General features: G+C 47.2%; 1 protein-coding gene across 1 annotated transcript in view; it reads right to left on the bottom strand.

Annotated features, from left to right (window-relative positions):
• Nucleotides 1–2,955: 2,955 nt before the first annotated feature.
• The window catches only part of LOC115099615 (fibroblast growth factor 12-like), a 33,585-nt gene continuing 22,406 nt past the window's right edge, over nt 2,956–14,134 (bottom strand). The window contains exons 3-4 of the mRNA XM_029617347.1: nt 13,018–13,121; nt 2,956–3,015 (exon numbers count right to left, since the gene is read on the bottom strand). Of these exons, the coding sequence (XP_029473207.1) occupies nt 2,956–3,015; nt 13,018–13,121 (164 nt within the window). The remainder of the gene's footprint in view (nt 3,016–13,017; nt 13,122–14,134) is intronic.

Consider the following 14,134-nt stretch of genomic DNA (forward strand, 5'->3'; position numbering starts at 1 on the left):
ATGTCTTGCCCATCCCGTCCGTGCCTTACCGTGCCCCCTGTTCCAGTTTTACCCTGCCCTTCCCTCCGTGCTTATTTTCCCTGTTCCTGTCTCCTTATCGGCCTTGCATGGGCGAACGATGCAGTAGGTCAATGTGACCGCGGCCTAGGCCTTACACAAGGCCCAGATTTCAAGGCCTACACCCGACGCCTGGGCCTCAGCCAGGGCTTGATGCTGCGACCTGGTCCGGAGACCGGGTTCTGACACTGGGGCCTCAGCCTGGGCCCAGGCCCAATGCTGGGACCCAACCTGGATGCTGGGTCCCAATGCCTGGGCCTCACCCTATGGGGGGGGCCCAGGCACAGGCCAGACACAGAGACCGCATCCTGATGCCTGGGCCTCACCCTGACACTGCAACCTGCTCTGGAGACCAGGTCCTGATGTAGGGAGAAAGGGACTCCGGGTCTCCCAAGCAGATGGTGTCATTTCGCCAATGAAGAAAAAAAAAGACAGAAGACCTCTGAGGCTTGGGTTTCGAACGTGGGTCTGACCCTGGACTGAGGCCCAGGCATCTGGGTCCAGGCATTGGGCCTTTTTCCATGCCAAGGTGTCATGACCCGGTCTCCGGAAGGGTTCATGGCATCAGGACCTAGTCTTAGCTGAGGCCCCGGCCTTGGTACCCAGCCCCTGCGTTGGGTCCCAGCGTCAGGCCTGGATCCAGACTGAGGCCCCAGCGTTGGGACACAGTCTCTAGACCTGATTGCGGAGTTGGGCCTGGGCCCTGGCCTTGGGACCCGGCCTCTGGGTGCTGCGCTCGGGCCTAGGCCCGACGGATTCATTCTGTTTTCAAAGCGAAACGTCAAATCCAACTAAATTTTGCAGGATTGTCAATTGTTTTAAGTTTGCTAACAAAATGAAACAGAATAGTACATTTCATCTAATTTCCTATCTCGTTTCTCCCGCATGCCCAGCCCTACCCAGCACTGCCTGCCTCCTGCTTGGAGACGACCTTTGGCCAGCCTGCACAACCGGGACAGCATCGTAGATGTTGTTTCATAGCTCTCAATTCAGGGGGCATCATAATGCTGACTTACGATGCCTAATATGGAAAGTTATATTAGGAGCAAGTTTATCTACTTTCTCTAATCCGGAAGATTCCAAGGCTTCAGCTGCTGTTTGCATATCAGTCTTATGCGGGTTAGAAGTGGCAGATAGAGTGTCAGTGATAATATTTCTAAGAAGCTGGCAACTCTGCCACATTCCCAGGAACTCTACCCCCTGCCTCCCATGTTTCTCCGTGTTGCGCACTCACTCTAGGTTGGTGCTAGGGTATAAGGCCACCTTAGGCAAATTTTACAGCCCTCAACACACACACTGAAAAGCCAGGCAGCACTAAATGCCAACACTCAAAACAGCAACAACCCTACCTGTGAAAGGGCAACACTGCAATTACGTTAGGCCCTAAAACACCACTTCACCCATTAGGAAATAAACCAGGCTACTGTAATCTCTACACAGAAACCTTGATCACATACGCAGAGCATTTATAGACTGACAGAATAAACAGAAATGTGCAGACAAAAACTGAACTGGAAGCTGCAAGTCAGACTCTGTATGCAGTGCAATAATGGAAAATCAGAAACACCATCATTCCTCATAAAAAGGTAATAAAATCAAGAAATATAACATCAATTTTAATAATAAAACTATATTAATATAATAAATACTTCAAAGCCGCTGATGAACAATATCCAAGGGTTAAATCTAATAAGAATAAAGGAATCTCCCGTTCTCTATACCTGGGATCTTTTGATTTCCAGTCACCCTAATATTGTCGTGGATTGGGGGAAGGGAGATCACAAACTTTATCCTCTCTCTCACAGGCACACAGGCGCTCACACACACACACCATACACATTCACACACGCGCACAGGCTCTCACTCACATACAATCCATTCATAAATGCACACAGATCTCTTACACACCCACACCACATGCGCAGGCTCTCTCACACACACCCCCACAAGCGCATACGGGCTCTCACTCACGCACACTTGCACATGTTTACAGGTTCTCACTTGCTCACACACACGCATACACTCCTACATGCACATAGGTTCTCTCACACTCCTACAGGCTCTCTCACACACACCCGTAAGCGCATATGGGCTCTCGCTCAGGCACACTTGCACATGTTTACAGGTTCTCACTTGCTCACACACACACATACACTCCTACATGCACATAGGTTCTCTCACACTCCTACAGGCTCTCTCACACACACCCCCGCAAGCGCATACGGGCTCTCGCTCACGCACACTTGCACATGTTTACAGGTTCTCACTCGCTTACACACACACATACACTCCTACATGCACATAGGTTCTCTCACACTCCTACAGGCTCTCTCACACACATGCCCACTCTCAGGGCCTTCGAGGCCCCATCAGGCCTCTTTCTTCGGACAACGCCAGATGGAGGAGCGCCGGCGAAGGGTGCGGGGCAGCTTTAGAAAAATAACCAGCACCCGCCAAGACTTGAACTACCGCATGTAACTTTTCAGGATGGAAACCAGGCACGAGGGGGTGTGTGTGTGTGTGTCACCAGGGCAAGACCGCCGAAGCCAAAATTAATTGCTAAGAGAAAAATAAGGATCAGGCAGAAGGTAAATAGGAAGAGCCCTGGCCCTGCATGCGGAGATGACAGATAATCCCTTTAACGAAACCCAAAGCACAGTCCATGGCCAGAGCAATTAGCAGGCCTGGGAGCACATTAAACTCACAAATTAAACTTACCCATGATAAATCACCCTGGAAAAAAAAGCCAATAGTAAGAGAGCATGCGGTACCAAACCAAAATGAGCAGCTACAAGTCTCAACAGAACCGTGCTCACAGTCACTTCCAGTGACTATTTTGGGCCCACCAGACTAAATTCTACACTCTGTTTTTTTTTTCTAATAACTGACCATTTAGTTTTAGGGGGCAATGGTCAAAACAGCTTGCCAAGTGAGATCACCATTACAGGCCTCAGGAATCTGACAAGAAAATAAAGAGCTTACGTTTAGAGGGGGGAACTCTTCCCGTCAGTATCCTTCTGCTTCATGCGCCTTTATTCGCAGTTACCCGGGCTCGCCCCTCCCATTCCCCCCCCCCCCCACCCACTGCATATCACCCCCTCCGAACTCAGCCCAGTCTTCACAGCAACGGTCCTTGGCCGCAAACGGCGGCTCCCTCCAGGACCCTAAGTCTGTCCACTAGATGTCGCTGTTGAGTGATGTCCGAGACTGGCAGAGTTTTGATTTACACCTGAAGATGACAGATTGATAATGGCGACACAGAACACAGGACTGAAAAATGAAGGGGTTTTTTTCTTTAGCTCAAGACTTTTATTAAAGAAGCACATTCAACAGCAGTAAAGGCTCAAGCTATATAACAGCCATACACCAAAAATCAAATAAGTATGCATAGGGCTGAAAAACGGAGTTTTAAAAATGGTTGGGTTTTAAAAATATACTGAAATATTAGAAATGTATTAATCTTCTCTTAGGAATGCGAGTAAGCTAGATCGGGGGGTGAGTTAATAAGCAACATCATACAAACTTGCATGGGGTATTCAGACGTGGACGTCTGTACTGGTTTGGCAATATCTGTCTAACAACAAATCCCGAAACAAAAAAAAAAAAGAAAACCGGACATTGTACAGAAAGGAAAGATAATCAGCCAGACTGAAGTTTGAGGGAGGAGTGCAAACTTCTACGCCTCGCCATGTTTCTGTCAGCTCTCATGTTAAGGGAAAAAAAAAAAGTCATGACTTTGTTATAGATTTATGTCGTGCATATCGATTCGTTTTTCCCATCTGTATCAACTGTTTCATTTGTTCACTTTTTAGCATTAGCTATTTTTTTTTAAAACATGCATGCCTTATTTTTAATTTATTTTATTTAAAATCACTTCTATTCCCGCTTTAAGCACGATGTGACTCCAGGCGGATTACATGTCAAACATTCACAATACTTATGGTCAACAAATATCTTCTAAATATAAGAGAAGGAGCTGGTTGCACTCCACAATCAATATATAGTCCACAAAGGAGTGCAAAGAACAATAAAGGTCCAATTTTAATCTTCATCAAAATTATTTATTTTTAAATGTTCAAAGTCGCCACTCCAACTTTCAAAAACATGCACAATCGAATGACTGTTTCAGGGGGACCCTGAAACAGTCATTCGATTGTGCATGTTTTTGAAAGTTGGAGTGGCGACTTTGAACATTTAAAAATAAATAATTTTGATGAAGATTAAAATTGGACCTTTATTGTTCTTTGCACTCCTTTGTGGACTATATATCAACAAATATCTTCTGACAGGACACAGCCCCCCAAAAAAATGTTGGTTTTTTTTAATTTTTGTTGTGTCGTTCGAATCGGAAGGGACGCAAAACGATACAGAACCGACGTCCGTGTTCTCATTTCATTTTTAAAAGGACAGCAGCTCCTCCCTAATTTAGGCAGCTCTTCCAGGGTGGGGATGTTTCCACCAGCTGACGAGAGTCATGGATGGAGAGGAGCGGCACGGGGGTTAATCTCACGGCTTGTGCCGCAGTTTGGAAAAGCCAAAAAAAAAACCAAATGCAAGAAGTCTGATTTTTTTTTTTTTAAAAACTCCCCGTTTCTGATATTCTCCTCCTCAGCGGGCTCATCTGCCATGACTGCTACAACCCTTACATCGCACGTCCTCAAAATCCAGCAACAGATTCAACAGGGTTCTGTTTTTTTTTAAATAAAAGGTTGAATTGCATTTCAAATAAGGATAAGCAAAAAACAAAAAAACTGTGTACCCTAAAGAAGGGATCTTTGATAAGGGGAGATGTGGTCATATTAACTGGTGCCTAGCTTTCATGCTAAACAACATAGGAGAACCACAAATATTTAAGGTAGAAAAGACGTATGTATAAAACCAAAACAACACAGTCAAGAAACGAGGAAATGAAATATCGATACGGTTCTGGGCAGGAGACTGCAAGGTCTGCCAGACAGGGCTGCCACCTCCTCTCGCCTCGTTCCTTGGAATAACTTTCAGTACCCGGTAAACTGGATCTAGACCCCCCACAGTGAACGGGTTCAAAAGTAAAAATGTCTCCTCTGCTGCTCCAGCCTCTGGGGACCACCATCAGCCGTAATTCTGCTCTAGATGAAGATCCAATTAAACATATCTGGGACTGTTAGCGTTCTGATATTTTCCTCTCCAGATAATGACATCTTAGCATCCAATAGAGTTATTTCATTTATATATTTATAATTCCACAATATGCAAATTCTACGCGGAGAACAATTTAAAATGCAATCATTAAAAAAAATAATAATAAATCTAAACGAATGGCAAAATAAGACAAACCATGAGCCACAAACACACTCAAATAACTGGTAGATACAACATATATACCCACTTAGAAAGTATAATCCATTTTTATCAGTTATACTAATGAAACTGGTAGGGGTCTCCAGCCTCCTGATAGCCTCTCAGTTTAACTTAAGTGAAACAAGTCACATCCCTTGGGAGTGCCAGCCCCAAATATGATATCAATTCCCCTGGCCAGTTATTGTAAGTGGAAACAGACCCAGCCAACTCTCTGGCAAGTCACCTGCAAGAGCTAGTGCCAAAGATTTCCCTGGATTCATTCCGAGCCCCGAGAAAGATCCAAAGGGGTTTTCTAGCATTCAGGATCGGATGAGAAGAAACCGCCAGTGAATAGCACCAGCTCCATCTCTGCTGGCCCAATTGTGATCCCTTTCACTTCATTATTGTGTGCTCATTTCCACAATAATGGTTCTGCACTCAAAATAAACAGGAGTAGTGAAAGGGGACTCCCCTGCCCACGCTGAGACCAAGCCGTTAATTATCAGAGATGCTTTAGGTTGTACGTTCAACACTTTGATTTTACCCAACATTGGACCTATTAGCTCAAATTCTTCCAAGACAAAAAATAAATATCTCCAAGATACATGGCCAAGAGATTTTCTTATGTCAAAAATTACAAGTGACTTTGTACATAACAGTGTAAGAATTGTCATACTGGGTCTGACTGAGGGTCCATCAAGCTAAGACGGCTAAGGGGGGATATGATAGAGGTCTTTAGGATCATGAGAGGTCTTGAACGAGTAGATGTGACTTGGTTATTTACACTTTCGAATAATAGAAGGACTAGGGGGCATTCCATGAAGTTAGCAAGTAGCACATTTAAGACTAATCGGAGAAAATTCTTTTTCACTCAACGCACAATAAAGCTCTGGAATTTGTTGCCAGACGATGTGATTAGTGCAGTTAGTGTAGCTGGGTTCAAAAAAGGTTTGGATAAGTTCTTGGAGGAGAAGTCCATTAACGGCTATTAAATCAAGTTTACTTAGGGAATCGCCACTGCTATTAATTGCAGCAGTAGCATGGGATCTTCTTAGTATTTGGGTAATTGCCAGGTGGCCTGGCTTGGCCTCTGTTGGAAACAGGATGCTGGGCTTGATGGACCCTTGGTCTGACCCAGCATGGCAATTTCTTATGTTCTTAAACTCAGCATCCTGTTTCCAACAGTGGCCAATCCAGGTCACAAGTACCAGGTAAGATCTCAAACAACAGATAATGCCCAGGGATAACCAGTGGCTTTCCCCAAGTCTACTTGATTAATAATAGTTTATGGACTTCTCCTCCAGGAACTTGTCCAACCATTTTTAAATCCAGTTGTGCCTTTACCACACATCCTCTGGCAATCAATTTCAGAGCTTAATTGTGCTTTGAATGAACAAGAATGTTCTCTCATTTGTTTTAAATGTGCTGTTTACTAACTTCATGTGGTGTCCCCCAGTTTTTATATTTTTTGAAAGAGTAAATAATCGATTCACACTTACCCGTTCTATTCCACTCATGATTTTACAGAACTCTATCATACCCGCCCCTCCCCTCCACAGTCTCTTCTCTGAACTAAACAAGCCCTAACCTCTTGTCTTTTCTCATGGGGAGATGTTCTATTCCCTTTTTCATTTTCATCACCCTTCTCGGTACATTTTTCACTTCAGCTATATCTTTTTAGAGATGTGACCAGAATTTGTACACAGTTAAGTGCGGTCTTATCATGAAGCAATACAGGGTATTCTCCATTTTCTTCTCCAATTCCTTTCCTAATAATTCCTAACATTCTGTTTGCTTCTCTGACCGCCACCGCACACTGAGCTGAGGATTTCAAAAGTACCGTCCATGCTGACATCCAGATCCTTTTCGTGAGTGGCGACTCCTAATACGGAACCTAACCTGTAACATCAGGAAATCCTCATGTGCGTCGCTTTGTAACCTGTTCCCTTGCACTTTCTACTACTCCCATGGCGGCACTATGACCTTCCGAGGAGGTCTCTCCCCCCTGAGAAAGCGCACCACATCGGTGTTAGCAGCCGCCGATCTGCCTCTCCACGGCTCTCTCTGAAACACGCCGTCGCTTCCACGTGCACCCCTCAACGTGTTAACCACTAGCCCCCTTTGTCCAGCCCTTCCTGTAGAAACTGACCGACTGAAGCAACGATCCCTGTTTGCATGGGAGCCAACCCTGTACTTTTACACCAAGCTTCGGAAATTGTCCAAATGCGACTTTTATATGTGATGGAGGGGGACTGCTTCCTGGCCTCCTTTCAACAGCCAGACTGTAAGAGAGAACGTTTCTGTATTTGCCATTCCTGTTGGCCCCTGCTTGAGGATGCAGCTGTCTCTTTTGAGTGAGATCAGCTTTGCCTTCATCAGTCTTGGATGTCTTGTCCAGTCTTGTCCAGCCTGGGTGCTGAGAAATCTTCCTGACCACCTTGCCTATCATCAGCCGGGGGGGGGGGGGGGGGGGGGGGGGGGGGGAATGTATGACATCTGATTTGCCAGCCAGGGTTGGGACAATGCATCCCCCCTGTATCCCTGTTCTTCCCTTCAGCTGAAGAACCGGCTGGCCTTGTTGCCATTAAATCCCACCCTGGGGGCACCCCATGCACCCATCATCTGACAGCTCCCATTCCCCCGGGTCCAGCTCCCGTCGACTGAGGAAATCCACCCACAAACTGTCCACTGCTGCTATCTGCACCGTGGAGAGATCCAAGAAATGCCCCTCTGCTATCTCCATGACGAGGCGTGCCTCTCTCGCTAGGGATGCAGTCTTTGTGCTCCCCCCCCCCCCCCCCCTGCTTGTTCACGTAAGGCCACTGCTTTGGCACTGTCCGAGCGGACCTGGACCCCTCCGTTCCCTGACTGGGATTGAAAATGGCCTAAGGCCACCCTGACTGCCCTTCTCTAATACGTTTGTGGAACGTAGAACCGTTTGGTGTGGCCCGGACCCCCCTTAGCCGTTTGGCCCTGAGCGTGTGCACCCTACCCCCCCGATGGCTTGCGTCCGTGCTTACTGTTGTCCTCCGTGGAGAACTCCAGAGGGGGCTCCTCCCCCGGAAAGTTTGCTCGAGTCTAGCCACCACCACCGCAGACTCTGCCTGCTTCGCTACGTCCGTGGCAGATCTTTGCTTCGCTGCTGGCTTTGTGGCAATCGGTTGTACAACAGGTGCGCCCGACGAGGACACAGGTGCGCTCTCGCCCATGGCACTGCCCCGATTACCGCTGCCGTGGAGCCCAGGACCTGAGGATATCTCCACACATAGGAGAGTGCAGCTTGTGACAGGGCCCTGCACCTGCTCCTGCAGCTTCCCTGTCCTTCTGTCTGTCAGATGCGCTCTCCCTAACTCGGTGCCGAAAAGTACGCCCTAGCGTCTGAGATGGCTCAAACCGGCTCTTTGCCCTGGGGCCGAGTTTCTCCAGGACATGAACCGTCCGCTCTGTGGCCCTGTCGGCCTTCCTGCAGGGAGTCTGCTCTTATTGGCCAGTCGTCCGGGTAAGGGTGCACTTTGACCCCCTTCCTTCCTTAAGGAGGCCACTACTACCACCATCACCTTTGTAAAGGTCCTTGGTGCCGTGGCCAGTCCAAAAGGGAAGCGCCCTGACCTGGTAATGCTGACCGGCTCTCTCGAAGCGTAAGTAACGCTGGAAATCTCTCCTGATGGGAACATGAAAATGAGCTTCTGACGGATCTAAGGCTGCCAGGAAGTCCCCTGTCCTTACGGCCGCCTTTATGTAGCGAGTGATTCCACGCGGAAATGGGGAACTACCAAGGCCCCGCTTGCTCACTTTAGGTCCAGCACTGGCCGAAAGCTTCCTTCCTTCTTTGGTACTAGGAGTGTACCCCGCGCCTTCCTGACTGGGCAGTACAGGGATAATGGCTTGCAGCTGAACTAACCCATCTAACGTCTGCGTCTCCTCCGCTTGCCTTGTATGCGGAGGAATTTAAGAAGTCTCCTCTAAGGGCAATCTTAATTCTGGGCGATACCCTTTGCTTCTTATGTCCTGGTCCTTTGTTGTTTTGGCCCACTCCTGATAAAAGATCTGTAATCTGCCCCCTACCTGGGGAATCATGGAGCGGACCTGCTCTCCGTCTTGGTGCGGTTTTGTCACTAGGGGGGGGGGGGGGGGGGGCTTGGTGGTTCCCTTCCTTTGGAAATCTTCCATTCCCCCGAAAGGGCCGAGACCTGCCCGGGATCCTGACTGAGCGAGAGATCGGGCCTCTACTGCCCCTCTGTTGTCCTTGGGCCACTGTCTCCAGTTGCCTCCCCCTTGCGAAGCCTCTGGACTTTTCTTCCAGTAACCTTTAGGACGGGTCTTGATCCTCCACAGTCTTTGACCATCCTCTCTAGGTCATCTCCAAACAGGAGCCTCCCAGTAAAGGGTTGCTTTCCTAACCTGGTCCTGGACGCTGAATCTACCGCTCAATTCTTTAGCCATAAAAGCCACCTAGCCAAGTCCTCTGTTGCTGTTAACTTTGCTGGTCACACATAGCATCTGCTACAAAGGCTGCCGCCGATTCCACTAGGGTCGGCCCCGCCCTATCCTCCAAGGGTCCTGCATCTCCGGGACCCTGGATCTCAACTGAAACCAGGTTAGAAAGGACCTGGCTACATAAACTCCACAAATATCTACCTGAAGGACCAAGGATGAAGCTCAAAACCTCTCTTTAGTAACGTTTCCACTTTTCTGTCCTGAGGGTCTTTCAGGGCTGCTCCCTTTCTTACTGGTAGAGTCATCTTCTTTGTTATTGCTGAGATCAGCACATCTCCTCTATTCAGCTACAGAAGCCTAACCTTATCCTGCTGCTCTATTAGATAGGCCGAGATCTCCCCCTCCGCTGTCAGCATATCCTGGATTGCTGAATGGATGGGAAAGGTTTCCTATTCCAGGTCAGAATGGGATTTCCCTTCATTCTAGCTTTGGGCATTTCCTCTTTCAGACTTAGGACCTGCGAGACTTTTGTAATTAGGGCCCTCAGCTCATCTGCCCTAAACAAACGCACCGCTGAGTCCCCAGCCTCCAGTTCTTCCTTACCTAGTCTCTTCCTGGGAAGAGCCCCCCGGTTTCCACCTGGCCCTTCAGCCTTCCCAGCCTGAAAGTGGCCTGGGCTTTTCCCCCTGAAGAAGGAGCCTTATTCTGCTTACCTTTCATCTGGAGAAAGGCTTGGTGCATAGCCTTATTTATTTATTTGATTTATATTCCGCTCTTTTGGCACCACAAAAGTGGATTACATTTAGGCACTGCAGGCATCTCCCTATCCCCAGAGGGCCCAAATCCAGCCCACACCCAAGGCAATGGAGGGCAAAGAGACCCGCCCAAAGTGACAAGGAGCAGCAGTCAAAGTCGAACCCAGGTTTCTCTGGTTCGCAGCCTAACCACTGGACTACTGTGTTTCGCAATTGCAGCAGAAAGAGCCAGCGACGCCAGGGACCCACCGGGCCCTGCAACTGCCAAACGTCCTCCCCTTCTCCATACCTGGGGCAAGCAGAAATGGTTTGGGTCGAGCTGCTTCACAGCCTTTTTTTTTTTTACTCACAATTAGGCGACTTCGTCTGGAAACCAGAAAACCAAAACAACTAGTTGCCTTGGGGAGGCTGTCATCCCACTGGATCCCCACCCCGGCCCAGGCTCCTAGGGAAAGTGACCTTTGGGAAGGCCGTTGCCCTAAGGCCCTTCTTACACTGCTGGACCAGTGACGGCTGTGCTCCGTCCCATCTGCTGGAGGCAGAGATTACTGACTTCCCCTCTGCTGGGCCAATCTTTATGGCAGTGACATCAGAGAGGAAGCTTTCGCACTCTGTCCCCATCTGCTGGTGGGAGGGAGAATCCCACAGGTTACTGGTCTGGCAGGACATATAATATATATATATATATATAATTTTATTTTTACATCATAAAACTGGTCATTTCAGCACTTTCATAGATGTAACAACAGATTGAGAATATCTAGTGGGTCTTAAACATACCCCAGTCACTTAACAGTTATAGGAGGAACAAGCCAATCATCGACTTCTAGAGGAAGAACCTGAAAATCATCACAATCTAAAGGAGGGATCAGTCAATCTCCAAAATTGGGTTCAGCTAATGAGTAATATCTATTAAAGGGGCTAAGCAATCTCCATAAACCTATCATGGATCTTAAAGCACACAGCCCTAGAATGCCAGGGGCAAAAAATTAGCATGATACAACACTCTCATACTATTATGATGCAGTTTAATAAAAGCAATGCCCAAACGTTTTACCCAAAGGATGAGCCAATAGATATAAGTAAGGTATAGATTGGTTTATAGTGTACTACTACAGTAATAGCAATGTTAAGCTGATTTTGACAGAGGGTTTTGCACCTGAAAAAAAATCAAATGTAGAGATTTCAACTTCATAGCAGCATCATTTTTTAAAATGTCAAAAAATGGGTACAGATCAACCACATGGCCATGACAGCAGTCAAAGATTAAAGTGACTGATTTGTCAGGTCATTTCAAATAAGGTAAAATCCGGTCCTTGGACAACTCCTTCAGAAGCAACTAGGAGACCGGGATTTGGGGGAAAATGCATAGCTATCAGTGGGCTTCCAGGTAGTATGGGGGCGAAATTGGGTGAACGATAACATTATAAAGTTAGACTTAAATTGCTGGAGCTTAGACTTTGCTCATCTCGAGTGAGAGTAGAGTAGGACCAAGCTTGGTCTTCCAAAAATATTTTTATATATTTATTTAGAGGGTAATTTTGCAACATGGGGCATAAATTAGCTAGCACATATTTGCTCCACCAATTTTCAAAGTGGACTTATGCGCATAAATCCGCTTTGAAAATTATCCCAGCAAAACTATATGCACACACTTACACCCGCTATTTGGTGCATGCAGTTTTGTCAAGAGAATTGATGTGCATACTTTTTAAAAGCATCAAGTACGTAAATCTCAATCCCACTAAGCCTCCTCTCGCCTTTACACGTATACAGTGCACCTGCGCAGAGTTTTATGAGGCTATCAGCTGCGCAGTTTTCTCAAGGGTCATTTCCGTGGGTAATGAACTACTTTTCCCTCAGAAGTGCCTTTGAAAAATTCCACCCTTAAAGTATTTATTTGATGTGTTGATTATTAGATTGTTTAATCTGCAGTATATTGTTTATTCTATTGTGTTTGATTTAATGATTGTTTATTGTATTTTTAATTGTTGGAAAATTGTATTTTTGTTGGGTTGTTCTTTGGTACAAAGAAAGTAGTCTATCAATATGAAATTTCTCCAGTTCAGAAAATAGCTTTGTCCTAATCTGGCTTTTCTGGTCGATAAATGTAAAATAAGATAAATATTTTCTCTTTTTCTAGGCCCTCTTTTCCTCATGATATGTACAATTGCACTTTATAAATGTAAGAACATAATTATGCAAGGAAAAGAAATGCCCATGTAAAAGTGATTCTGCATTACAGACCTGGCTTGTTACTAACAATGAGACATCACTAAAACATCAATTTCCAACATTTTAGGTTCAGGTTATTGCAGGTATACCGAGGCAAGGGCAGAACAAGGGAACAGAAAGCAATGTTTGCACAACAGACAGTACTATTCCCTTTTGTTAGCACTGTTAAAGTCCCTCGATCTGTTTTCTCTGAGAAGTAGAATATTGTCCTTACCGAACTGTAGATGTAGCCTTCAGCGTTCATTGACACGTACAATCCCGCTTTCACGCCCTGAATTGCTACCACACGGAGACCCACGGGGATTAGATTGAAGAGGGCTGTGAAAATAAAAGAAGGCAAGGAAATATGTGCCATTTAGTATGAGGTAGCTGTGACTGCTGTGGCTGTTTCTATAGCACGGCTCGGCAACCTTTATCAGTCAAAGGGGGCCCAGAAAGAAGGGCAGATATTGGCAGAGCCCATGAATGGTGCTGACGTCTGGGAGGGCTTCATGTACCCACAGCATGGCACATGTTCATGTTCCCACAGCATGGCACATGTACCCACAGCATGGCACATGTACTGGAAGTTCGTGCCAACCTCTGTTCTATGGCAATAGTTATAACCCCAATATCAGGCTGCATCAGGTTTAAAAAACAAAAAACCAAACCAAAATGGGCCTCCCCGAGGCCTGACTCCCTCTCATCCCCAAGAAAGCCAGGGCCCCTCCAATCCCTCCTCTTGATCTCTACCCCACCCCACAGATAAAAAAATACTTGTGGCCTGGGCATACTTGTGGCCTTAGTTAAGCCCAGTTAGGCTCTCACAGGCCATTCTGACCCCCACCCACCCCTCAGAAAAATCGCCAGGGCATTCCTCGGCCCCTCCCCCACTTATCTCTTCCGTGGAGGTCGTCCCCCGTCCCCCCCCCCCCGATCTAAATGGCACAAAAGTGAGGCCCACTCACTCCTGCCCTGCCTCACAGTAATTTAAAAATAGAGCCGGCCGCACCACTTTGGTACCGGTTTCAGTGCGGCCTGCACCATTTTCAAAAGCCTTGCCAGGCAGGGGCGTCACTCCCGGCCTTTGGATCGGGGGGGGGGGGGCCCACAGAAAGGGCAAGTGAGGACTGTGGACCTCCCCAGCCCTGGCAATTTTTCAGGGGCAGCCGAAGGGGGGAGGGGGGGGAGGGGGGAAATCAGAGGGGTTCTGAGGAGGCCCTGGCTGGATTTGGCTAAAGCCCAACTGGGCTTGCAGAGTGGGAGAAGGGTTACAGGGACCCAGCGAGACCTCAACTGACTTTCTTGGGAGCGGAGGGGGAACACAGTAGGCCTCAGGTCTTTGTTAACAA

Source organism: Rhinatrema bivittatum, chromosome 9 (assembly GCF_901001135.1).
Source record: "Rhinatrema bivittatum chromosome 9, aRhiBiv1.1, whole genome shotgun sequence".
NCBI classification, from domain to species: Eukaryota; Metazoa; Chordata; class Amphibia; order Gymnophiona; family Rhinatrematidae; genus Rhinatrema; species Rhinatrema bivittatum.